At 41.7% G+C, this 26,606-nt stretch overlaps 1 protein-coding gene across 1 annotated transcript in view; it reads left to right on the forward strand.

The window, feature by feature from the left end:
* XYLB (xylulokinase) overlaps positions 1 to 19,205 on the forward strand; it is an 82,664-nt gene extending 63,459 nt beyond the window's left edge. Inside the window, 4 exon segments of the mRNA XM_068175188.1 lie at positions 4,550 to 4,608; positions 8,858 to 8,945; positions 11,122 to 11,216; positions 18,921 to 19,205. Of these exon segments, the coding sequence (XP_068031289.1) occupies positions 4,550 to 4,608; positions 8,858 to 8,945; positions 11,122 to 11,216; positions 18,921 to 19,004 (326 nt within the window). The 3' untranslated portion in view covers positions 19,005 to 19,205.
* Positions 19,206 to 26,606: the final 7,401 nt, after the last annotated feature.

A 26,606-nucleotide genomic window follows, 5' to 3' on the forward strand; every position in this document is an offset into this window, starting at 1 on the left:
ATTTTTCTTGAATGAAAACTAACAAATACTTTTAAAAAAAAAATATAGTATTTGAAGTTAATCAGAGAAATAAAGGAGGGGCTTTTCTTGTTGCTTGCAAATTGTAAATTGCAGTTATTTGCAATCATGCTTATAACTGGCATGGGTTCATGTGCATAATCAGCTGCTTTTTGAATACATGTTCTATTGTTCTGTTTTATTTATGGATTCAGTTGTGATGAGAAAGATGTTACGAAGCTGTTTGGATGAATTCTTGGAATTGTCTTTTAAGAGTTTTGAAAGTCAGCAAGTGCCTGGAGTTTGGGGTGCAAACCAGGACTGTGGGTAGCACTGAATATTTAGATGAAAAAGTTGAATGGTTTTTAGCCTCAAAATGGAGAGTCAAATTCTGGTTTTGGACTTTGAGGTGCATGAACCAGCAAAATTCTGTAGTGACACAGACACACCATTTCTGTCCAGCTGAAATGAGCAAGATCCAAAAGCCCTGAGGTCAGGAGTCATCCCTCCAATTCCAGCATCTGGATCTGTTATCAGTCTGACCTCACCCACTCCTGGTGGGGCAGGAGGCTGAATTTCTACCTCCAGTCTCCCCACACGAATGATGTAGCAGAAGACTTTTGGTGATAATTTTTAGTGTTACCCTTCTGACCGGAGTGAGTTTGCCAATATAATTATTTTTCTTATTATCTACGTTTTTCATCATAGAATCACAGAATGCCTTCAGCTGGAAGGGACCCACAAGGATCACAGTCCAGCTCCTGGTTCTGTACAGGACATCCCCAAGAGTCTCACCCTGTGCCTGAGAGCATTGTCCAAACATTTCTTAAACTCTATCAGGTTTGGTGCTGTGACCACTGCCCTGGGGAACCTGTTCAGTGCCCAACAACCCTGTGGGTGAAGAACCTTTTTTAATATCCAACCTAAACCTCCCCTGACACAACTTCAGGCCATTCCCTCAGGTTCTGTCACTGTCGCCACAGAGCAGAGATCACTGCCTGCCCCTCCTCTGTGGTTGTAAATATACAGTGATGCAGGACTGCAGTTTTTTTTGGGACCACTGACAATGCTGAACATATATCATTGTAATTTTTATTCTTATTCTCAGTGACAGATTTTATTTTTTCTTTTCCCTATGTACCTTTTAATAAAAGCAATATTTTGGCTGAAAGCAAGAGACAGGAGACGAACTTTAACATCACTCAGTTCTTGCTGGATCTCTGTGGAAGGCACAATGAGTATTTTTGTGTGCATAGTAACGTGCACAGAGCATGCTGCCTTCTCAGCCTTGTGGGAAAGTGCCTTTGGCTCAGACTTCCCACATAAACAAACTTCTTTACTTGGGTCTTCCTCCCTCCTCTTGTCCAGTGGGAGCTATTACTTTAACTATTTTTTAGGTCAGTCACCACGTTCCACAGAAGAGAATAGATCTCCAGAAGATGTGCACATGGCAGAACAACACTGTGCCATGTGCAGCTGCAAACACTTTCTAGATCGGGTTAAAATTCAGCATCAGCTCTCTCAAAAATAATTAGCTTTTCAATAAGAAGGAAATAAACTGGTTGGTTAGGTGCTATGCAGGGAGCTTTTAATTAAAAGATGTTTAAATCTGATTCTCTCAACTGTTAAAAAATTGAATTCTTGAATTATGTTTGCTACAGTTGTTGTTGTTGGGGATTTTTAGTAACACTGCAAAGTTCTCTTTGTACAGTGCTGTAGGGGATGGATGGTAGCTCCTGACAGATTCAAACACAGCTGGCTGAGAACACTGCTGGTGATGGATGAACGATGTCTCTGTTAATGCCTTTTATACATAAATGATGGGCTTGCTTTATTTATTTATAAGATACATCCAATTACACATCTCAGAGCAAATGTCCACTGTTCAGTAAAGCACACAATATTGGCATTGAAAAGACAGTCCCTGAAATCAGTGATCGATGCATTTTCCTTGTTCTCTGGAGAGAGACTGAAATAACAAGTAAATCTAAAATTCAGCAAATTCCAGTAGTTCTTTAGGGACCTAATCCTTGTCTGTAAGAAGTGACTGAAACTCAACGAGGGATGATGTTGTCTCTGCTCTGGCCACTTGCAGAACACCACATTCACCTGAGGTTTTGCTTCCACGGGGCCTGGAGGGATCAGTCCCACCTGTAGAGCAGCTCAGAGTCTGTCATCCCACAGTCATGGCTAAAGCTCACTTGGCTGTTACCTGCTGGGATGTGTTTCGGTGGAGTGAGACATCTCAATGACTCAAAGAGGAGGAGAATGAATGGTTCTGCCCTTCATGTAGCTGCAGAATAGGTTTTTGGGTGCTTTTACTGTGCGTCTGTGGGTGTTTGTACTCATGAGTGGATCCAATTTAGAACATGAGCTGTCTAACCAATGTTAGAAACTTCACAGTGTAAATTAAGTTAGTTTATTTTATCAAGTAGGTTAGGTATATTCTGAAATAATTCTTAGTATTTCGCTGCAAAAGAATTAGTCTGGATTAATGTGGGTGTGCAGATAGCAGCACGTTAAACAATTTTAGACTTGAGATCTGGTTTGGCCTCTTGGAAGACACCTAACTCAACTGATAGTGGGGTAAATGCTTGCTTGTGTGTGGTCTGTGTTAAGTAGCAAATGCACTGTAAATCTGCCCCCATGTTTCTGGTAACTTACTGATATAGAAGTGGCTTGAATTACAGTGATGGCATGAGTTTATAATGTAGCCAAAACCTGAAGGTGCTGACCTAGCAAGGAGTAAGTCTCCCATCCATTCCTGGATTCCAAATGCAAACATTTGGGAGGTTGTGGAGCAGAGACAGAGCTGGTGTGCAGATGGCAGTGCAGGAAGCAGCTGAGCTGTGTTTGCTGCTCTCAGGGGTGGTTGCTGTTTGGCTTTGGCACTTTCATGTTGCCCACTGCTCTTTCCTGATGGTGGGAGCCCAGCAGTGGGTTCTGCCCCTTTCCAGAGGCACTGGAGAGCAAGCCTGACTTAGTCTTTGGTTTGAGCTGCAGGGAAGTGTAGCCAGTGTGCTTGTTTCTCATCCTGTCCTGCTGTCTGTCTCTGAAATGTGGTGTTTTCATGTTGGATGTGGTAGTTCTGGAAGAACTTAGATTCTCAACAAGGTTTAGCAAGACAGAATTGTGACAACCAGGCAAATAATTTAGAGTGTGGTTTGGTTTCTAGGAACAGAGGCTTACTAGTTATTTTTCGCTGGTTTCTGTGCTATTATGTTGTTGTGATAATCTTGGCAGGAATCTGTCACTTTGTGTTGGTATAATTGAAACTTGTTTTCCCCGAGGAATCACTCTGCTGCTTGTTTTATTTGTTTACTGACATTGACAGAGATTCTAATGGCTTTTAAAACCCAATTTGTGCATCACTGAATATCCTCCAAAGAGGAAAATAAAATTAAATTTATCAGTAAAATAGGGTCCCCCATGCAATGCTTTGTCTGGGTCTTGGGCTCCACCTGAGCACCCAGATGGGGGTCTGGAAATGGTGTGGTGAGCTGCATCTTCTGATTATTTCTGTCTTTGGGGCTTTTGTCATTAAGATACTTGAAAGGATAAATGACAATAAGCTATTTAGGGCATCAATGTAAGTTGCCCAATATTGCCTTGTGAGAAATAAATTATCTTTAGCTTTTATTAAAAAGGAAGTTAAGATAACAAAACAATAACCACAGTGAAATTTCCCTTTTGGGAGGGTACTTATTATTGTCATAAATCAGGGTAATTAAGTGCTTAGATTTTTTTTTTAAAATGTATGCTATCAAAGTGTTTATGCATTTATTTTGTTTTAAGCCTTTGAAGAACTTCGGTGAGAACGTTTGGACTATTTATATTTGTAATGCCTTGCTGCATTGTGATTATGAATAGCTGTGTGGCTTGTTGCATGTAGTGCTCCTGAGGAGCATGCATAAATGGTGAAGCAGACATTCTGGAATGTAGAAGAAAGCATGGGTTTCTTTAAGCCTAAAGAAAACAGGATATATTTTTAACTCCCCCAAAGCTATGGGTTTGCACTGGATGAAGATTCAGATTTTTTTTTTATTTTAGTGGAGTGATTTAGACCATCTCTAATTGCCTTTTGACACACCTCCTTGTCATTCAAGCGCATAGGGATTGCCCAGGTTTCAGTGAACTCTGACTGTGAACGTCATGAGGAGATAAGTTTGGAAAATAGTGCTGATTTTAAAGGTTATCTGTCAGTTTGTATATATACAGCTATGAGCCAAACCAATCTGACCTCAAACCAGAGCTGTAATATAATAACACTGCCTTTCTTACTCTCTATCTCCTTTCCAAATCTCCCTGACATTGATAGCACTACAATAATAATAGATCTGCAATATTTATGTTGCCTCTTCTAAGGAAGTGTTCTAATGTGCCTTGGAAAAGTGGGTAATTAGTGTTATCTCCTTTTTTACAGCAGGTAAATTAGAGGTATAGAGAGAGAACCCTGACTCCTACCTCCTTGTTCTCACTGTACTTGGTTCAGTAGCACAAATCTTGACCATATGCACTGTCAGTCTGATTTGTACTTTTTATTGCATTGCAGTGCCCAGAACAAGGATTTTGGCTACTGGTGGTGCATCCCACAATAAAAAGATCTTACAGGTAAGTAGACAGTTAAGTCCTGAACTGAGCTTGCAGTTACATCTCCATTTTTATTTTGCTGTACTGCATCCAAATCACTGCAGCTGCACAGGAAGGTGTGGATATGGAATTGTGAATCTGCTGCAGGTCTTTGGGATTTTTTTTCAGGTTTAGTGTGAAAACCTTTAGCCCAGTGCTAATTTTACATTGAACTTAGAGGTTTTTTTACACTTGACTGGTTTTATTAATGTGTATGTGAAGCACTGGTAATTTCCAGGTCTCATCACTTAAATCAATTGGCAAAGAAATCACAAAGAAACTTCTTATGTAATATCTGAGTTTTTTTTTTTTTTTTTCATTCAGGTCAAAGTTGAACCATTGATTTCTTTCAACTGAAGGGGAAATATGCTGGTGTTAAACATTGAAAAAAAACCCAACAACAAAAACAAGCACCCTCATACAAACCTCAGCCCCTTGCCTTTGTGTTACTTATTAGCATCATATCATTTGCTGGGAGGAGGCTACACTTTTGTAGGACTGCTCTTTGTTCCCAACCTCCTCTTTTGCTGCTGCTGCACAGCCAGCCTAGGTAAGATCCTTCACCCATCTTGTGGAGAACAGAGAACCGTGCGCTCTCTGCTTCTGCCCACTGGGACTTGGCAAAGCCTCGCTCACAAGTGGTGAGAGGCCTCTCACCTGGCTTTGAGAGCGCAGAGCGAGACATCTGGCTTGGGATTCCTCCTGCCCAGATGCAGTCATCTGTGATGTGATGTCTGGGCAGGATCTGTCAACCCTGTAACAGTCAGGGGAGATCCCGTCTGTTGCAGCGCCGAGGAAAGCGGATGGTGCTTGAACTTAACAAATGTAATGTCTCCTCCTGGCCGATCCCAGGAGCTTTCTGGGCTCCAGGGACTGCCTTGACAAGCTCCCCTTTAACCACAGGCTCCAACACTGACCTGGAGGTAGACATGTACACCAGAAGTCCTAATCTTGGGCCAGGTCTTATCACTGGCGATAGCTGTGAGAAATGATACTTCCAAAAATTTAAAAGGTTTATTAAAACCTTGTCAAAAAGATACAACAGAAGACTGAATGGAGAAAATAATACAGTGCTGGGAGCAAAGGATTTTTTCCCCATCATGTGCTCGTCCACACAATGGATGTTCCACCTTTTAACCCTTTAGCCCCTTCCAAAGTCTTGTCAATTGACCCCTCCTTCGCTGTCCTCTGGTGATCACTTTCTTACAACTTGATTGGAGGTCAGCTGCTGCCATAGTGACAAGCTGACCCTCCCAAATGCCCTGACCACCCAGGTCACCCTGTGATAACAATGCAAGGAGGGGTAAAACATAACTGTAAATCTATAGAACTTACATATAATATTTGCCTTTTAATTGTGAGAGTCAACCATCGCATTGCTCATCTATCACAGAGCGAACACAGGGTGAAACGTTTTCTGGAGATTCCAATCTGCTCCAGAGAGTCCAGGCCAGCCTCAGCTGCACACCATTCTCTTTGACAATTGCAGTCAATTGTCTGCTCCACAAAACCTGAGCTGGACTAAATGGAGGTCGAAGAGCAAAAAATCAAAAAGCTGTTTTCTCCTAAGGCATCTAAACCACGTGTGTGTGTGTGTAACTGCTGCTCGTACAGCTGATTGGGGAGCAGCACATTTGGCATGCTTTGCCTGCAGATGTCACTTCTCTTCATCTGCTTTGGTTATTTTGCCTAAGAATGTGACATTGGAAAATTAACTGATTGGTTAATTGCTTAAAACATTGGTCCTTACAGGAGTAATTCTGCTAAGGGTACATCAGAAAAGATTGGATTCACAGACGAGTTTGTTTTTAAAGCTGTATTTCCAGTTTGGGTGCCAGGAGGATCTCCTTGCTGTGCAATGAAGGCAGAGAAACAAATGTTCTTAAAATAATAATTTGGTAACTTACACAGCTGAAAAATCATGGGGTTGGGAGAGTGGTGGCTGGGGTGCTTGCTCTTCACGTATAACAATTCAGCTGGTTTTAAAACTCATTAGAAGTGCCCTAAAATAATATGATCAATACAGTGTCATTCACTTAATTCAATCACTGGTTAATTGGATCTTTCCTTTTAATTTAATCTAAACCTCAGAAACCATATCAGTTGCATAAAGAATAACAGCTTCCACCCTTATCATGGTCAATTTTGGATAATTTGTTCCAGGGCTACAAAAGACTATCATTTAATTAATCAACGTTCAGGAACTCCTATATTTTACACCACAAAGGAGACAACTTAGGAAAATGTGTTTAAAAAAATTTACTAGGGCAGCTTTCTCCACAGTTCCAGGAAGCTTTTTATAACATATGTGGTGCTTGATTAATGACTTCATGGAAAACAGTGAATTTTCTTAAGCAGTAGAACCTCTATCAGTTTCTTTTAAAATTATTTGTGAGCGATACCACAGTTCCAAATGACTTACCAAATATATGCACTTTGAATAATTTTTATTTTACAATTGTGGTAAAAAATGTTATTTGTTAAATTGTTAAAATGTTACTTTTAGTAGTACAGCACACATTTTAGTACAGCGCTTCTTAGAAATCAGTATAGAGTAGAGCTGCATTGTATAAGGCTCCTCAGAGATGCGAAAAAAAAATATTGTTGCCCAAAAGCCTGTACAATTTAAACTTAAGACAAAAAATGCCTGCTGGGGATGAGGTGAAGATGTAGATGGGGAATGTGTTGAAACAAAATGGTAGCACTGGTTGGTAGGATGGGCAGTGGGACTAGAGCTCTGTGACCTTACAATTTCCAGAGTACTTTTTAATAGGTGACCATGATTTATTTTTCATTTGTTCTCCAGCACTGAAGCTCATGTGCTGCTCAATGCTTGCCTGTAAATGAAATTAGCCAATCCTGACTTTTCTATCTTACCAGAAGACAGTTTTAAGTGTATAAGCTCTGGCTTCCATGGGGTTCTAGTTAGCAAACAGCCACTTTCATTTAAATTGTGAAAATCAGTGATTTTCAAAGCTATTCATTTGAAGATTCTCCACAAAATTTCAGAGAAAGAAAAATCCTTTATGAAATTCCATGTACTATATATTTCTATAGGTGATCTGGGTTGAATTTCTTAATTGTCTTTTCTGAAGCCCTGGGGCTTCATAAAAGAAGACTAAGAAATTATAACCAGAGCAGGGTTATAAATTCCAGGATCAGAGTTGCCTTGCACTAATCCAAGTGGTTTGGAATGCTGGATATTCTGGCTTTATTTTAAACTCAATTGCATGGATTTAAGTCAAGTGAGACACTCTTCCCTTTGGCAAAAGTAATAAAACCAGCACAGGTTATATCTGAATTGTTTCCTGGTTCTTGTGTTGCTCAGCCTGAGGGACACTTGCAGTCCTAGAAGTAATAAAACCAAAATGGAAAGCATTTGTTGACAATATTTTTGGAAGGGTGTTATTAAACCTCCTTTGCCCCTATCCAAATGTCTTAATTTTTCCTATTCTGTTTTGTTTTTCTAAACCTAAACTGTGGGGAAGAGCAGATGTACTCAGTGGATGTGAGGTGCTGATGGTGTTGATTTCAATGCAGAATGATGTGTGGTCGAATAACTTTGGTATCTGTTGGATACCATAATAATTTCTTTGCCTGTAAAAGTTTTATTTGTATTATGTCTTGATATATCTTCATAGCTAAAGTTTCCTTAAAAACAGGAAAAGTGGTAAATTTAGAGACTATGTAATCAGCTCCTGTGTCCTTCTCCCTGCTGATCCTAATAGGATGGGAATGGTGGAGATGAAGAAGAAAGGCTTAGCAGGCCTTCATATTGCTGAAGGTTTATTTTTATCCGACTTTAGAGCTGAGGAGCCATGACTGGTTCTTCTGTCCTTCCTTCCCACTTGGATCAGCCTTAACATGATGGAAGCAAACAGGCTCCAGTCGTGGGTTTCTGAGCAGGTCTCCTTGCCCTGACATACGCCTTTAGAGTGGGCTGATTGTGTGAGCATTTGAGGAATGATGCTTGAAGCAGGGCTCCTCTGAACTGTAACCAAGAGATCTGGAGAGAAATGGGACTTTATTTCCTGGCTGGAGTTACATTTGTAGCTCAGAATTACCAATACCCTGTGGTGTGACAAGTTCAGGCCTTATTGTTGCCTGCAGTGCTTCATTTCATGGGTTCCCGAGTGCTTGGCTGGGGCTTGGGACAGCTGCTTTTTTTCCCGAGCAGTGATGAAGGATTCCTTTTCCCTTTGTGTTTCATGGATGCTGTGATGCTCCTCAGGTCCTGTCTGACGTGTTCAACGCGCCCGTGTTCACCATCGACACAGCCAACTCTGCCTGTCTGGGGAGTGCTTACAGAGCAATCCATGGTAAGGCTGCCAGGAGATGCTTGTGAGCAGTCAGGGAATTTAATTTCACTTGGTTAATACTTGGGATTAACGTTACTGGGCATGAGGGGGGAGTAAAGCTGTGCACATCTGACTGGAAGGTCACACAGGTCAAAGAGGGATTTTTGCTCTTAGTACACTCAGATTAGGCCAGAGGATATAATTTACATTGTAATTCCAAGCCTGGTGGCTGCTTCTCAACCAAGGGATGGGGTGTGGGAAGTGTTGGTACTGTCCAGGGAAGGTCTAGGACCTTCATATGTTGAGTTGTTGCACCCATGGAAGAATACAGCCAACGGAAGGTGCTGGTGCAGCCTGCTGCCCCAGTTTGTGGGCTGGGCTGTAAACTGGGTTGCTGAGATGACCAAACCAAACAAAAGGTTGATCCCAGCAAAGAAAATCAATGAGGGCAGGGACAACGAGACCTATAATACTGCTGGCCAATATTAAACCTATATTTATCTTCCAGCTTTTAAACATCAAGTTGAAAGATATGCAAGGTGTCCTGGGCTCCATGCAGTTTCTCTTGTAAAAGCATGAATCTTGGGTTCACCAGTCATCTTGCTTGCTGTACTACATCACTCACTGTAATATAACAGTCCAAGTCCCAGGATTTACATGTTAATTAACTAATATCTATTAATGCATGTGGATGTGTGTTAAGGGTGGGCCATCAACTATTTAAGACTTGAATCCCAACTATGAATTTTTATCCATGTATTTTAAAGTGGTTTCTAATATATTACAACTAAACAATTCAAGGAGTGTGGAAGTCCTTGTTTAGGTCAGCTTCAATTAACCTCAGTATTTTTAATTTGAATCTTTAGGATTTGGGCCTTAAAACATGGGTAACTTTTCTACAAGTTCATGTAAGACCATGGGATTGCAACAAGCATAGAAAAGATAGCACCAGCCATCAGAAGAAATCAGCCAAGTTTTAATTTTAGAAGCAAATTCTGCTGTCACATTATAGCATCTAAAGACTACATGATCTCTTGCATTTGAAAACAGCACAGAAAATTGCACACCCAAAACCTGAATTGGTGTGTTTCATGCACACAGCATTCTCTCCTCTTTATTTCCAGAAAAGGCACAAGGGTTCTGTCAGGCCAAGTAGGCTTTTGCAGGACAGTGGAAACACTTGGATTATCTTTATATTTGAAGCTATTTTTGCACCTTGTGGGTCGAGTTTCCAAACTGTTTTTCTTTATACTCAAACTTTGCCTTCTGCTTCAGAAGCCTCCCAGCACCTAATGCTGCAGGCAAACTCCTTATCCTTGAAAGCATGTGAAATGTGGAGCCACCATTAAAGTTTGTGCAGATATTTTGTGTGTGTGTGAGATGTGTATTCCCTCTGCCAGCTTGGCATATGAGATGTGGAGGCTTGGCTGACAGAGCGTTTGAGCGAGGATTTTGGATGCTGTGCTGATGGAGGGACTCCTGGGCTCACGTCCTCTGCCAGCCAAGCCCCAGGGGGTTTGCTGTGTGTGTTCCTAAATGGCATTTTTGATTGATGCTTTCAGCTGCCTCACTCTTGGCCAGGCAAAGGAGTTGAGGAAAACTGAGGACTTGCTAATATAAATGAAATACTGATGGCAAGGGCTCTTTAATAATATTACAGTGTGCACCTGGGGTGTTTTACAGTTAGCCTGGGGTTCTTAGCAGGTGTGCAGGGAGCTCCTGAAATGCTGTGATTTGCTCACAAAGCAAAATGCTCTGGTAGCAGAACTCCCCGATTATTCTGCTTCCTTACATATAAATATATTTAATACTTTGTAGCATATTTTCTTGAAAGTGTTTTCATTTCTCTTCATTTTTATGTTTAGTCACATTTTGTCCTTGAATCCCTTGCTTCCACGTATTTTCACTGCTGTTTACTGTTGTAACCATAAATAATTACTGATATTGTTGAGTAGCATTTCTGCTGCTTACCTGTTCCCCAGGGTACGAATTGAGTGATTGGCAAAAACTCAATCACAGAGTCCCCACTTCCCAGGCTAGCTCATAGGAATGTAAAATCTTCTGCCATTTATCCTTCAATCCTGAATGCTGACCTGACCAGGGAAGATCAATATAATGTATTAATTTGCCAGGGAGTCAAGGCACATCCCTCATGGTGTTTTTTTTGCATTGATCAGGATTGTGATTCTCGTTGCAGGGCTTGTAGCTGAGAGGAATGTGTCCTTGGCTGATGTTGTGAAATTAGCACCAGAGCCCAGATTGGCTGTTACACCCACCCCAGGGGCTGAGGAGGTGAGCAAGTTTGGCAATACCATTTTCCTTTTCATTTCCTGTCTGCTTCAAAATGCAGTGGTTTGCTAATTCTTCTGGTAAAATAGATTAATTTAGGAAACACTTGGTTACATGGTTCTTATTCCTTGCTGTAAAGACAGGTTTGATTTTGAGAGGTATTTGGTGCTGTAATGGTGCGACAATCTGATCCCACCATCCAGGTTTGTGAGAATAAATTTTCCTAACAAGGCGTGATCAGACAGCAAAATATCTCCCTTAAAGGACAGAAAAAGTTATAAAATAGATTGAATTTGGATACAGGTCAGTCAAGTTGTAACTGATAGTCTTGACAAAGTAATCTGGACTTGTTTGCAGCAGGCAGCATGGAAAAAAGGGTGGTGATTGTGCCTTCTGGCTTCTTGGAAAACATCTCCAAAAATCCTTCCTGTCTGTAAACAGTGGTCAGCAATTGTATATAATCACTGGTAGCTCCTGCCTGGGAACCATGGCAGCTGAGAGGATTCAGTAGGCACAGATCTTTGGTTCTGTGCCCATCCTGTGAATTTCAGCACGTCTGAAGGTGAGGCTTGTGCTTTATGGCCCACGTAGACAAAGCAGAAGAGATAGTCATTGTTGGTAACTATGTGATTCCAGCCCTTGTAAAACCAAGGAAGGAATCATTGTCTCAGGCTCTCCAGTGCAGCCCTGCACGCCTCTCTCGTAAGCTAAGGCTTTAGCTTACGACAGCTTTTGAAATATAATGTGCAGTAATAAATAAACAATACAATATAGCAAGATTCCTGGGAAATGCATGTTTAAATAACAGAGGTGAATCTCACCAAGGTCTTCAGCTGTGCAAATGCTTCTTTTACATCAGCACGGCCTTACACACTCCACCATTTATGAGATTTGGAAGTGGCCTAACTACAGGCAACAAGGTTTTAAAGCTTTTATTTAAACTGGGAAATTAATGACCTGCCAAAACTACTAACTCCCAGCTACATGTGCAGAGGAGCACCAGATATCATGATGAGTAATAATAGAAATGATCATGCTGCATTGTGCCTGCCAGCGTATTATTTAATTATTAACTGAGATGGAGGAGCTCAGTAATCGAATAGAAGTCCCCTTCAGAAATATTAAGACATTGAATAATTTAAACTTGATTGATCTGATCTCATTTACTCAACCTTCCCCCCTCATTTTAAAAGATAAAATAATTAACAGCAGTGGCCTGTGCCACGTGTGTTGCAGCTGAAGCTCTCTGCAGGGAACGCACCACAGGAGCAGCTCCCTGGTGTCCGATTCAACCTCACGTGGCTGCCCTGTTCCCCCCCAAAATGCTGTGTGCTGAAAAGCTGCCAGCCTGGCTGGGGTGGAGGTGGGGAGTGCTCAGAGACCTGCTTTTGACCCCTTGGTGCTGCTTCAGCTATAAAACTCAAGGGCAGAGAATACAGCTGTCACTCACGGGGGCCTTGCAAGCACCTTGTACCCCTGCAGGGGCCAAGCAAACCTGACGGGAGAGATCACTGGGGAATGCAGCTACCTCTTTCCATTTTGCTCCCTGCATAAAATGGCCTGGAAGCTAAAAGAGTTAATTATCTCCTTCTCAATACTTTCCTTTTCCACATGGTTAGACCTGGCTCTCCTTGCACATCTTTTTTTATTGGTTTTAAATGATGTACAGTAGAGAATTGTTGCCCCAGTAGATAGGAATGAATGACAGAGAGGCGGTGGCCAAACAGCAAGGAATAACCATTCCTGCTCTTTAGCTTAGCTTTCCAGCTTCGTTCCATTAAAATCAGCTTCTTGCAATTACATATTCCACACCATTTCTTTTTTCTTCCTGCCTTATAATTTTGCGGTTGATGGTGGATTCCCTGGCTACTTTCATGGCTGTGAAACTGCAGAAAGCCAGAGGGCCTGTCAGTAATACAGTGTGCTAGCATGAACAGTGCAGTAAAAATTCATAATGCAACGAGTCAGTTTGATTCTGTTTCATACAGAGCTGCATCTCCCTGTCCATCCAATTTCATTCTGTTGAGGTTAGAGCCTTTCGCTTAAATGATAGTTCTTTTTATAAACTTCAAAGTCATCCCGAGGTTAAGTCCTGTCTTGCTGAGGAGCTCTTCTGAAAGAGTCTGGCTCACCAATGTGAAATTCCCTCAACTACTTCTTTACATTTTTTGGACAGCTACATCTAGATCTTGGCAGGGTGGAGAAAAAACAGGTCATAACACAGCAATCTGCTCTGGTTTCATCCTTTCTTCCTGGTATAGGTTGGAGACAATGTGTTAGATCACTGGAGAGAGGAAAACCTCCTATAGACAGAGGTCAGATGGGACAGTTTGATGTAGCTTCTCCTTCCTTGCCAAGGCCTATGCCCACAGCAGGGGCTTCCAGGAACCAAAAATGCAAAAAGCGTTTCTTTGATTTCTGAGGGATCATTTGTGATAATGAATGTGATTTTAAAAAGCAAGGGCAGGGTGCACAAAGCAGCTCTTCTGGTTCAATTAAACTGATGGGCAGGTAAAATGGAATAAAGTCACAAGATGGGGAACACAGGGCTTGTGGTGGGCGATGAATCAGTAGTTAGTGGAAACTGAAGTCTCAAAAGTTCCAACTTGCCTGGCCACAATGTGGCTTTGTCCTGCAGCAGACCATGGTGCCTTGAAGAGACCATTTCAAAGAGGATGAATCCCTCTCTGTGGGTATGACCCCCAAGTCTCTTAGCTGAACCTGATTTCCCAGTATTTTTGTAGGATAGGGATATTAATCTGAGCTTGTTTCTAATTCTGTCAATACCAAACGGGTCATGAGGTGTTCTGGTGGGAACCACTGTGGTGATAGTCCTTGGTCACTCACTCAACCAGACTAGCTCAAGTCAGTCATCTGTGGGTTAATCTGGGGAATCTTTCTTCCTTTTTTTCAGCATAGCAAAGATTAAAGTCATTTCACCTCTTTGGGGCCTCCTCCCTTCCCCGAGGAAAATGATTAATCAGAACCACTAAGCATGACAAAAATAACCAGGAGATTCTAGAGCAGTAAATAGATGTTAACAGACAGAAATAATCTGTTATTTTAGCATTAGAATTCAGATCTATTTTAGTAATCTATTAAAACAGGGATGGTTGGCTAGTTGGTTAATTAAGCAAAAATAAAACACGAGAGAGAACATGATTGTCCGGGAGTTGGTCACTTGTGTTTATACAAGCTGTGTGACAGAGTGCCAGATTGGTTGTGATATTGTCCTGTGGGGTTTTGTAGGGAGAGGCCATAGTACAGCTCACTACCTCTGGATGTGTGGTTTTTGGTTGCATTATTGACTCTGCTGAGATGTATTAATCTTGCAAAAATTCAGGAAGGGAAAATGTAAACCTAACAGGTTTTCTTGACTTTGGTGAATTGCCTTGTAAGTGGGTGGATTTATAGAAATTACCCTATTACCCAGGAAGGTTATAATGACCTATTTATTGATTTAAAATAATTATATTTTGTTGAGTTAGATTTTGGAGGGGGAAGATTGTTTTCTAGAATTGGTTTAGGTTGGTTATTTAGTGCAAAGTAGGTAATAATAATACAACCACGAAAATATAATAGGTATTGATAGAAGCTTGATTAAGGTGATTTGTGTAGCCAATAAAATTTTAAACTGATTAAGATAGGCTTGCAGACTGGATATCTGAAGTAAAGAATGTAAATGTTTCAGGTGGGATTCCTTGGAGAAGTCTTGAGAGTATTTCAGAACACTGTTTTATTGTTTCTGCTTTATGACCATTCTTTCTCTGTTAAGAACAGTGAACAACTGCTATGATTTGAAAAATAAAACAACCCTTGATTTCTTAAGTAAATCTCTGAGTAATTTGACTTTGCTTTAAAAAAAAAAGGAATCTATCAAAAGTAGCAAGTGTTTGTGAGAGACTGATTAATTTTAATCTATTCAGGGTAGATTAGATGTACTAGGGTAGATTAAAATGAGATAATCATCAGCATCTTCTTTGTGATTTGTAAATTTTGAATTGCTCCAGTGATTGGCTAACAGAGCATTGCAGGAGATAGGAGGATCCATGTGGATTGTCACTTGTAGTAATAATTTGTGGCTGCTTTTGCTCTTAGAAGGTGGCAGGGACAATCTAAACAGTAAAAGCCCAGTTGAGTGCATAGGCTGGTAATGTGGTGAGATGTAGTAACAGGATGACACATTTGATTTATTCTAGAGAACAAGGTAGCATTGTACAATTGCATTTTTCAGAGAGGACAACTTAAATTATTCCCTGTCATAATGTGTTATTAATCATTAGCATTTTCTTTAGTTGTGGGACTGTCAGAATGTGACCAAATTCTCCCAGGAGAGAAGTTTAGGGTTTGTAAATGAAACAGTCAGAGTACTGTCAATGTTGTGGAGTAGGCTATAAAGATAAGCTGGAGAAAGGACCATAATTAAGCAAGGACAATTAAATTATGGACAATAATATGGTTTGTGTTGTGATACATGTAATTACTTTTATTAAATATCATGGTTTGATAGATTAGGTTTGAGGCTATGGCAGAGAGGGAATTTATGTCCTTGGGTTTTTATGCATTATTGAGAGTTCTTTATTCCCTTTGGACCTCAATTATAAAAATACATCTATATAATTGCCTCAGGAAAGAGACTCCCAGAATTGCACAGGAGGAGTTGCCCAAGGTTCTGTGGAGGCACTTCAGTCATGACAGATGTGGAAAATCACCTTCCACAGACACACCTGGGTGCACACTCAGGCCATGCTCTGGGTTGGTGCTGTTTGGCTTTTCTTCTCTGTGTTTCATGGGAGCTGCACTGCCCCAGCCCCAAACCTCAGCCGGCATAAAAAATACTGCTTGTGAAAAGCCTGTGGTACTGCTGTACTTATCAGCTATGATGTACTGGTGGTATTACAGCCAAATTCCCTGAGGAGAAGGAATTTAAGGCTTTGCTTATCCCTCTGAGCTGTTCAGCTTTTTACCCCAAAGAACAGGAATAGAGTACAGGAAATATTCTTAACTATTTGTTTGCATTTTTTTTGTCCATGTGGTCCATAATGCAGGATTCATTTACACTAATGGCTGAGAAGCTTATTGCAAATGCCTGAATGTTCTCAATTAGCAAACTAAGTGCTTAAGTCCAATAAACAGGAAAAGAAACTGTGTCAGTAAATGTGGTTGTTCATTTATTTTGACACATTTTAATTTAGAGTGATGTATTAACAGTACTTCCCAGCCTTCTGGTAAATGCATTGTGTGTATTTTGTAAAAATACTGATGGGCAAGTAATATGGAGCCTGCTTTCTCAGTGCCTGAGCTCACTTACCAGTGCAGCTTTGCTGTGCTGAATCTTTGCTGAGCAGCACTTAGCACTTATCAAATTTACAGAATAGTGAACTTAGAAATAGCCAGTCTTCATTACAGGATGCTTCAGTGAATAGAGGAGCTGGTTTTGTTTGAAATACTGATACTCCCACTGTACCCATAGTTGCCTGCTCAATGTTTTGTTTACTCTGATGTGCATATTTACCAGAAATGGGAACAATATTTTCATGTTCTTTGGGAACATGGAAAGAATATATATATGTACTTCTGAGCCCTCCAGGCCCTCATGTAGTTGGTTAAAAATACCATGCTGAGTAATGTGACATTTCATAATAGTGGTGCATTTTATTTCCTAACCCCATAAATCTGCATAAACCTCTAGGCTCTCAGTATCGCTGTCCTGTGGAGAAGAGGAGCTGGGGCACACACGTGTAAAATGCCTGACCTGGGGTCACTGAATGAGTCTGTTGCAGAGGCAGGAGTGAGTAGGACTCTCTGCTTTAATCAAAGACACTGTAAGACTCAGTCACTGCGAGTTGGCTTTAAAAACCATTTTCTGATGTCTTGGCTAATGAACAGTGTCTATTTCCACTTGCTGTGGATGCTCCTTCTCTTCTACCCCTTCATATACTTAATCTGTTACAGAAATGTAGAAATGAAACTTTAATTTCTATAACATCTGGTTTGTAAAAAGGAAGGAGTTGGTCAAAACTAGATCCATCTGCAGAATGTGTCCGTTAAGTTACTTCCACCTGCTGTTGTGGAAGGTGGAAATGGGAATGAAGAGATAGACCAGTGAAAATTGGATTTATCTTAAACTATCATTCAGCAGAAGGGAAACATAAAAACTGGGTATTTTGCCATCATTTGAAAGAGAAAACAAAAACCCACCATTTTTTATTTCCTAGATGAGAAAACTTTGTGATTTCTACTTTTTTCTTTTAATCTGGGAAAGTGTGGCTGTTACAGACACTGAGGCTACTGCAGAACTGTACCAATACCTGCCCAAGAAGAAGCTGGTCTCCTACTACCTCCCCATAGTTTACACCTGAAACATTTTCCTCCTGGATTTTTCATGCATGTGCACACACTGCTGTTGGCTGTCCTGAAAAGGATAAAGTGCATTGAAATGCTAGATATCTCTTACTGATGAGAGCAGTAATTCAGTTTGCTGGGTATGATTCATTATGGCTCTATAACCTCTCTGAACCTGGAGCCAGGAGTGAGGCTGCCCTGATTATGAGTCAGTGCAGAGGGCTTGTAGACCAGACTGGCAGCCTCTAGGATTCACTGTGGCAGGGATATGACCTTATGGCATCTTCCTAGGGACTGCTCAAGCCTGTACCAGACCCTGTGCTGGCTCCTGGCATTCCCTTCTTTATGCTGGAGCCAGCAAATGTGCAAAGCTGTCCTGGTATGGCTCGTCACAGCACTGATTTTTATTAGAGGGACAGTTAACACCAGAGGGAGGAGATAAGGAGGAAGGTGCATCTCCAAGATCTAGATGAAGTACAGTTTTTGGTTGGAGCCAGAGCAGAGATTTATTCAGGGTTTCTCATGTCATGGATCTCACCCATATCTGAACGTGCAGGATGTCTGATCCTGGGGTTTTGAATACATTTGAGTCTTGATTCTTCTTTTTATGGTTGTAAAAATACTGTACCTAAAAACTCCTGGAAAATCCTAGCTAGGAAAATACAAACAAGCTACTCAGATACTTGGTGGAGCTGTGGTTAGAAGCTGGGTCTGCATTTGTCCCTATGGGCCTGGGGAGCAAGGAACATGGCCATGGAGCAGGCTGTGGATGGGCAAGGTTGTGGCTGTGAAAGATGTGTATTAGAGAAGCAGCTCAAACAGGTACAGGAGTCTAAGAGGGAGTGTGAAGTGCATTTTAGAAGGCCCTGGTCAGCACACTGGCCAAGGAGGACCTATCTGACTGTGCTGGAGGGTGCAGTGGGGTGATTAGCGAGGCAGAGGAGGAGGGGACAGGCAGTGATCCATCCTGGGGCAGTGGAGGGAGGCAAGGACAGGAGTTCTGCCTGGGTGATTAGCACAGCTATTACTGAGGGGGCATGTCACACTGGGAGAGGTGACTTTAGCTGAGCTGCTTCTGCTGGAAGTAATGACTTCTGCTTATAGCAAGAACCCAGTCACAATAAGAACAACCTGTGCGTGTCATAAAATTAAGCTGTAAAGGTGACGGTAAAAAGAACTGTGACATTTAAAGAGGGAAAACTCTGCAGCACTTTCATGGGCAAATTAGGGAAAAATCAGCCCAAACCTTCAGGTACCTGTAAAGATGCTGCATTTTTCATGTCTGAAGATGCTTTTTAACTGCAGTGTAATTTAAAAACCTAATTTTTCAGTGAGATGTATTTATTTCTTTTTCCTTTCTAGCTCTATCGTCCACTTCTGAAAAGATATGCTGAGCTTGAACAGAAGGTTATCTACAACCCAGCCTCTTCTTGTCTAGTGAAATAGAAGCAAATAAAATTTATATGTTGTCTGAGCGGACTCCCAAGGAGAAGATCAGAAGAGATTTGCTCAGAATTTACTGGAGCTGTTTAAATCATTTTGTTCCTCTTTGTAGACAAATAATTTTTAAATGTCTGTGTTTGAGTGTGTTGGTGGGGAAAAAATTACATTGTGATTGAAAACCTGATTAAAAAAGCATCATATTGCTCTGTGTGGTTGTGGCCTCAATTTTTCTTAGGTACTTTTCAGACTGTGCTTACTGTTTCGGAAGAGCTGGGTGACAAAGTCAAGTTCCTTGTGTATGTGAGTCACTCTACCCATCTCTGTCAGCTTTGATTCCATGTGTTTGGCATGCCAGCCTCTGCATACCTGTCTAGTAAAGTTATCTTAATTCCTCAATTTCTCTTGCTTAAATGTTTTGAGACTATCTTTCTGTTCATCTGTAACTTGGAGATGTTTATATCTTTGCCTACACAGAAAGCATAAGCATACTGACTTAATCTCATCTTTCTTTAATATGTGGAGGGGGCTGATTAAAGTCTTTAAAGACTCCCTGGGATCCTCGGAGAAGGGAAATCTTGTCACATGATACTATGGAAATCCTGTTGTGTGATAACACATGATATGGCAGGGGTTTATAGATTGTGGAAAGCACCGAGATCTTATGTGATACAGACACCACTGTGCAATGTTTTACTTGACATCAGTTTTGTAAAAAAAGAAAATAAGAGACCAAACATGGGAAGTTTCATACATCTCCTTTCTGCTTCAGAAAGCAGAGTCAGTCCATCTGCACACCAGCTTGGGGTCACTCTCTTTCTTCCTCCTGTCATGGCTGTGAAATTCTGTGTCATGCTCTGCTCTTGACTGGGCAGGAAGATTTTTTTTTTTTTCTTACACTCCCAATATCCTATTTCTTTCTTGGAGATCTTGAATAGAACAGCTTGATTGTCTTGCTCTGTTGCTACTGTTTCACTTCAAATGTTTTAGTCCAGATTAAGTAGCTTCTAGCTGAGAAAACATGAGCCAGGAGATCTTTCTGCAAAGATGTGTGCAAGTTGCAGAATTTAAATGAACGTCCCTGTGCAAGTGGGAACACTTTACTGCACTCTGTGGAGCTGGTATCTTTCCCTTAGGATAAAATTTCTCTTGGGAATAAAACAGACTGTAGAAGCTGTAATGTGTCTTGGGAATAAGCCAGGGAATTGTAGAGAGTAGAGGATCTCTTTATTGACTGGGAGCTGGATGACTCAAATTCATGTTCTTCACACTATGGAGGCATAGGAGCACTCTCCCTGTTCCTGCCACATCCTGTTGAGAGTGGGAGCCCCTTGCTGTGACTCACCTCTGGAGTGGCCAGGGAATACTCACAATCCTCCTATGGTCGCTCTTTTATATTTAATTGCTCCACTTTTGAGTATAAACAGTGCCTTTTTTTTTTTTTTCACAAATGAATAATCACAACTTCTCCTGATATTAGCATGTTACTCAGGAAGGTCAAGAATTACATTTCTGAGCTGCTAAAGCAGGCTTCTTTTAAGCAATTGCTTTAAAAGGTGGCATTAGAAATACACATCTATCTCTTTTATGTGCTTATTAATCTGGGTCCAAAGGTACAGTGCTAAAACATATAATACTTCTTGCAGGCCTCCACTGTCAGCAGTTGCTTTGTCATTGAGCAAGGCTGTAGAGAAGTGCAGAAGGATTAATTAATGCAAGTTAAACAATGCCTGCTAGTTTAAGCAGCATTGCCATCATCATTAGCCAGGTTACTGGTTGGCTTGATGTCAAAGTTAACCACACAGGGAAGGGGTTTGGAGAGGTCACAATCAAAGACTGGGTCAGGTTGGAAGGGGCCACAGGGCTCATCTGGTCCCACCTCCCTGCTCCAAGAGAGTTAACCCAGAGCACACAGCACAGGATTGTGTCCAGATGGCTCTGGAATGTCTCCAGCGAGGGAGACTCTGCACCCTCTCTGAGTGATCTGTTCCAGTGCTTGGCCACTGCCCAGTAAAGAATTTCTTCCTCATGTTCAAGTGGAACTTTCTGGGCATCAGTTTCTGCCCATTCCTCTTGTCCCATTGCTGGGTGCCCCTGAGGAGAGCCTGGTCTATGTCAAGGCTGAACAGCCCCAGCTCCTCACCCTTTCCTCATAAGAGAGATTCTCCAGACCCTTGATGACCAAAGGAAGGTCTTCCTCCTGATATTCATTTACCCTGGTCTCCTGGGTCAGAGATTCCTGAGGTCTGGTCTTGTTGGTGAAGACTGATGAAAGGAAAGCATTCAGTAACTCTGCCTTCTCTACATCTTTCAGCTTTGTGCAGTTTTGGTGACAATTTCTTGAGTAGCTCATTAGTTTTGTCACAGTGAGATGATTATTGTCTCTTGTAGCTTTCTGGCTTTATTTGCTTGTGAAATGGCAGGTTCAAGATCTGTTTCTTACTCAGCTGAGGAAGATTAAAGCTCACATTTCCCAGCTCATAGCACATTGTAGAACATTTCTAGTTAATATCTTGGCTCCTAGCAAAGTATTATGTGGTGCTACTAGGATATTGTCTGGCTGATTTAACTACTTTCTGGGCCTGAGCTCTTCTCTGGACAGGGAGAGGAGAAACTTCCTTGTCTGCTGGGCTGGGGGTCTCTGACATGTCCTGCATTAGCACTAAAGCACCGTGTCCTCAGGGCAGCTGATGCACCGTGTGTTTGCTGCAGGAGTCCCTGAGAAAAGACTCAGATGCAGAGCTCTGAAGAGTGAGCCCCCTCTGAATTACAGTATTGCTGTGGTGATGGGTTTATTAGGGCTGGCCTCTTAGGAACAGTGTCTGGAGCACAAGAATTTATAGACAAGCTCTTTTTTTTTCTAGCTCACCCAAGTTGCACATGTTCACTGACTCGTGTCTGATAGAATAAGACTCAATAAATCTCTCCCTTGAAAGGTCCTTTGAAGAAATTCTGCTGTAAGACTTCTACTACTCTTTTATTTTTGTCCTTCTAGGAAAGCACAATAGCTCACCAAGGAGACACAGGTTCTTGCTCTCACATCCCTTTAAAAAAGTGATGGAGGATCTGGTGTCCTTTGGTTTCCAAAGCCATGTAGGCTTTTTGCCAGCTTCTCTACCTTATGGTACTCTGGTTGTCTGGAGCAGAGGTGGTGCTATGGTATCAGCTGGACTCAATGATCTTGGAGCTGTTTTCCAACCTCAGTGATTCTATGACTTAATCAACAGCTTAGCCAAGAGAAATCTAAAGGCAAGGCAACAGCTTCTACCTCTAAATATTTGATAGAGGTTGATTCCCTCCCTCCTCCACAGGGGATCTTACTGTTCTTCAAGGTGAGCAACATGGCATGCCCATCTTGCCTAGATGAAAGTTCAGCTTGTGTTTAAATATCTGATGAACTATTCCCAGTCTAGAATAACTTGCTGGAAAATTGATCTCACCTCCTGCAGAAAAAAACCAAAACCTTGATTGCCACAAAGAGATTGTTCACTGCTGTCTTGCCTGCAGCTCCTGTCCAACACAGGCAAAGCTACTCTAGGTTGGAGGTGGGTCATGGAGTTACATGGAGAAATCCAAGCACCTTTCCTAGCTCGATGGCCCTGTGCTCTTGTCAGTCAATCAGAGTTTCACTGGATTCACCCACAAGCTCTTGCTGTACAACAACCCAAAGACAAACAGTTTTCTTTGCAGCCTGAAGTCTTTAAAGTCTTTTGTGATGCAGCTGGAAACAAACAGGGAAAGATGTTTGCTTTTTCTTAAGGGATCAGTCTGAGAGAGTTGGAGCTCTGATTGAATAAGTAATGTACTGAAAAAAAAAATCTATGCTGTGTCGGTGCTTTAATAAGTAATTGAGCTGAATACTGCCGTGTGTGATCCCAGGGGGACCTTTTTGTTTTTCAGCTTGCTTTTCCTTTGGAGTTGAGCTACCACCACAGATAACAGAGCAGTGCAGTGAAGAATGTGTATCTAAAGCCACAAAAAGCCAAAGCAGGACTTTGAACAAATACTTTGTTTTATCCTCATTTCTATTCCTTTGGTCCCCAGACCGCTGCATGCAGGTTAGGGGCTGAGGGGAAAAAAGACCAGCATTTTAGAGAACTAAACTGTCTGTTCTTGTTGTTGACATCAAAGCCAGACCACTTTAGAATCTCCTCTTTAGTAGAAAGGGACTAATTTGGATTTTTCTTCTCCTCAGCTGATGATTTTTCATGTAACCTCTCTGATTTTGGTTTTGGTGAAATCTTGACCCTCATGTTAAATTAGCATTTCAATGCAAATGGAAATTCCCAAACAAATGGCAAAGGAAAATAGGCAGAACATTCACTCATCTGATACCAGGGCATCACTGTTCTGTGAGGAGCATTTCCCTAACAAGCTTCTCTGAAGGTGTCTGTAGTCCTGATTCCATGTGGCTTGAAATTTTATGCTCCTGTGCAAACTGGGGACAAAATCATGTCTGCACCAAAGAATCTTATCTCTTTATTACTTTAAGTGCATTTTGTGGAGGTCAAAAGTACTATGTGATGTGCAAGGCAAAAGAAGTCTGAAGGAATTCTTTGGGTAACCCCTGCTCACCTTCCATACTTTGCAGTCTGGATCAAACCTCTTTGGTTGGTCAGTTCAAGTGATTTAGCTTTCAGCCATCACAGCTTACATTGCTAGAATGTAATATTTTTAGATTATTTTTTCCCCTAGAACAAATTTTTTTCCTCCTTTACAGCAGATAAGTACCTTTTCTTGTAGATGATTTACCTTGTTGGCTGTTTCCACTTCTGAGGGATGCTGAGAACTTCTCTTATGTGACACTGCTGAATTCCAGCCCCAAGAGTCATTCTGCTTTTCTTGTTCTTCTGCTTCTCTGCCGCTTCTAAAAGTTGGCCTTGACAAAAAGAACAATGTTTCTGTGGTGATCCCAGGCTTCTGGGAACATCTCAACCACTGTGGGAACTCAGTGACTTGGTTCAGTGTTCTTGAAGCACATACTCTGAGGGAAGGGTGAAGAAGCAGCTATCACTGCCCATGGATACAGCTACAATCTCTGACTCCAGTCTTTCACTGAGTTACCTCATCCACTGGTGTGTCAGCCTGCCCATTTGACATGATGTTCAATCACCAGCCTGACTACTTTGGGGATATTATTAATTGTGTGAGATGATTTTTACTCTAATATCTTTAGATGACCGGTATTTGTGACACATTCTTAAGATGCTTTTTTTTGGTATATGTTGGCAGAGTACTCTGTAATGCATCCATCTAGTTGTCGTTCCTCTTTTAGCATCTCATCAGCCAAACAGGAGTCTGGTCATTCAGGTGTGGGATTCATCTGACCAGTGTAGACATCTCTGTCTGCTGTCATATGGGCTCCTTTAGCAATCAAAGGAGAAGACCACGAGGGAGAGGAGTTTCTGGCTGTTGTTCATCTTACCTTGTGGCAGATGACTACAACAGATCAGGTGATTTGTCTCCTGAGTGAGCAGTTTCTCCCTACTGAGTAGAAAGGCAGTGGTGTGGAGAAGAGGACAGAAAAAAGCTGATTTATCTTGTGCCAAAACCCCTGAAGACTTGATTAAAAACTTCTCTCAACTTTGGAGATGGGATTTGTCCCCATTTACCACTCTACAGCTGGAAAGCTTTCTTGTCCCAGGGCTGCTCTGTCTTTACTGTCAAATCCGTGAGACTGGCCTCTCCACCTCCTCTCAGACTGCCTCTCCATGCACATGCATGGAGGTATCTACCAGACACAGTTTGAGAGCTTTGGTACTCACATTCTTGCTTTTTGTCCTTTATTTGCATGCCCTTACTTGTGTTTATCCCTTCAAGCTGGACTCTCCCAGGCATTTGTGTTATGCCTGCAAGCTCAGAAACCTGGTTCAGTGAAAGACAGCTCCCTTAAGACTGAGACAAGCTTTGCACAGGAAAACAAAGGAAAACAAAGGTCTGCTCCACTTGCTGTTTGAGGACACTATTTACTCTCTGATTGACATGTATGCACTACCCTCCTGAAACCTCAACTCTCTTCCAGGTCTGATAAATACTGGTGTTTTGGAAGATAGAATTCTCCTCAAAAAGTCATCCAAGCCATGCTGTGTAACAACTTTGATATCACAGCTTATGCCACCTGGGAGCATCTCTTCACATGGCTGTCACAGCTTGTTAGGTTAGTATGGGACATTCCCCTGTCATTCCTGGAATAATTTCTTTGCTGGGTTACTGCCCTGCTTGAGGACAGTTGCATACAGCAGAAACACCCTTTTGATCAAGAAAGATGTTGTTGAAAGGCAACAATATGTTTTCCCAATTTTCATTTCTCAGTTAAATTATTTGGGTCCCTGCAATTGCTGTCCCTTAGAAGGAACACCTACCCAAGCAGCGGAAAGAGAAGACATTGAATGCAGCTAATCCAATATGTGATTTAGTCAGAGAGTTCAACTGAATGAATAAGCAAATAACCTGCATTTCATTCCCTGCCTTGCTGTGAAAGTATTTTATTTTCCTCAGAGTCATTCTTGGTTCAGAAAATACAGCTGTTGTTTTTCATTTGTGGAAGGTGTCCCTGCCCATGGCAGGGGGATTGGAACTAGATGACCTTAAGGTCCCTTCTTACCCAAATCATTCTGTGATTCTGTGTTTGGCAGACTCTCCCAAAAACCTTTCAGCACAGATTTGTTTTGCTGTTTGTCCAGTGAATACAGATTTCTTTTGTGTTGATCTGTGTTGTGTGTGGTTTTGGCATGATTTATAAATGGAGCAGTTACACAAGTGTTGCTGCAACTGCCCCTGCCTGTTGTAAACCCTCCTTGTTCATGGGCTTCCACAGAAAGAAAGATGAGCCTCTGTGGGACAAAAGGCTTCCCATGAAGACCAGAGTAAATGTTAAAAGGCTCTTTCCCCTTCCCTCTTGGCCCAGAGACCTTTTTTGTAACTCAGGTTTGCTGAGTTGGATTATCAGGCAGTGCTGGATTATCTATGGTATAAGTGGTTTGAAGTGAAGGATGCTAATGTTCAGCCAGATTGTCTGGATGAGAAATCACTGAGCTGAGACTGGACAGGCAATTTGTATCAAGTTCTGCATTTTGCAATTTAGAGTCTGAATCTTTAAATGACAAAGTAAATTAACTTGCTCAGATGACTGAGAACCATGTTTACATGGGGAGGGAGAATTCATCTGGACTCAGGAATTCTTGGTGAGGAGACCCAGGCATTCAGAGGCTCTCTTTTTTCTGGTCTGATGCATCCTGACTTTTTCCTCTACAACAGCTATGGTTTACAGCAGACATGGAAATTTCTCCCTCCCTGAGCTTCCTGCAGCCTATCAAAGGTGTCGGCAAACTGGCATCTGGGGTCAAATCCACCAGGCAGGAGGAGCACCCAGAGCTCCCTGCTCACAGTGATAGGCTGTCATCCTTAGTCTGTTGTCCAAAAAGTTGTCTGCTTTGCATCAGTTGGACACGAGGCTGTCTTTGGGGGCTGAGTCATGGTCCCTCTTGGATCTGCCTTAGATTAGAGATCAACCTTCAGCAGGAATAAAGGAGGTGAAAGGTAAAAAAATGCTAGTTTTTTCACATGATGACTAAGAACTGTGAGTATGACCTGGCCATGAAGAAGGTG

Source organism: Anomalospiza imberbis, chromosome 1 (assembly GCF_031753505.1).
Source record: "Anomalospiza imberbis isolate Cuckoo-Finch-1a 21T00152 chromosome 1, ASM3175350v1, whole genome shotgun sequence".
Taxonomy (NCBI): Eukaryota; Metazoa; Chordata; class Aves; order Passeriformes; family Viduidae; genus Anomalospiza; species Anomalospiza imberbis.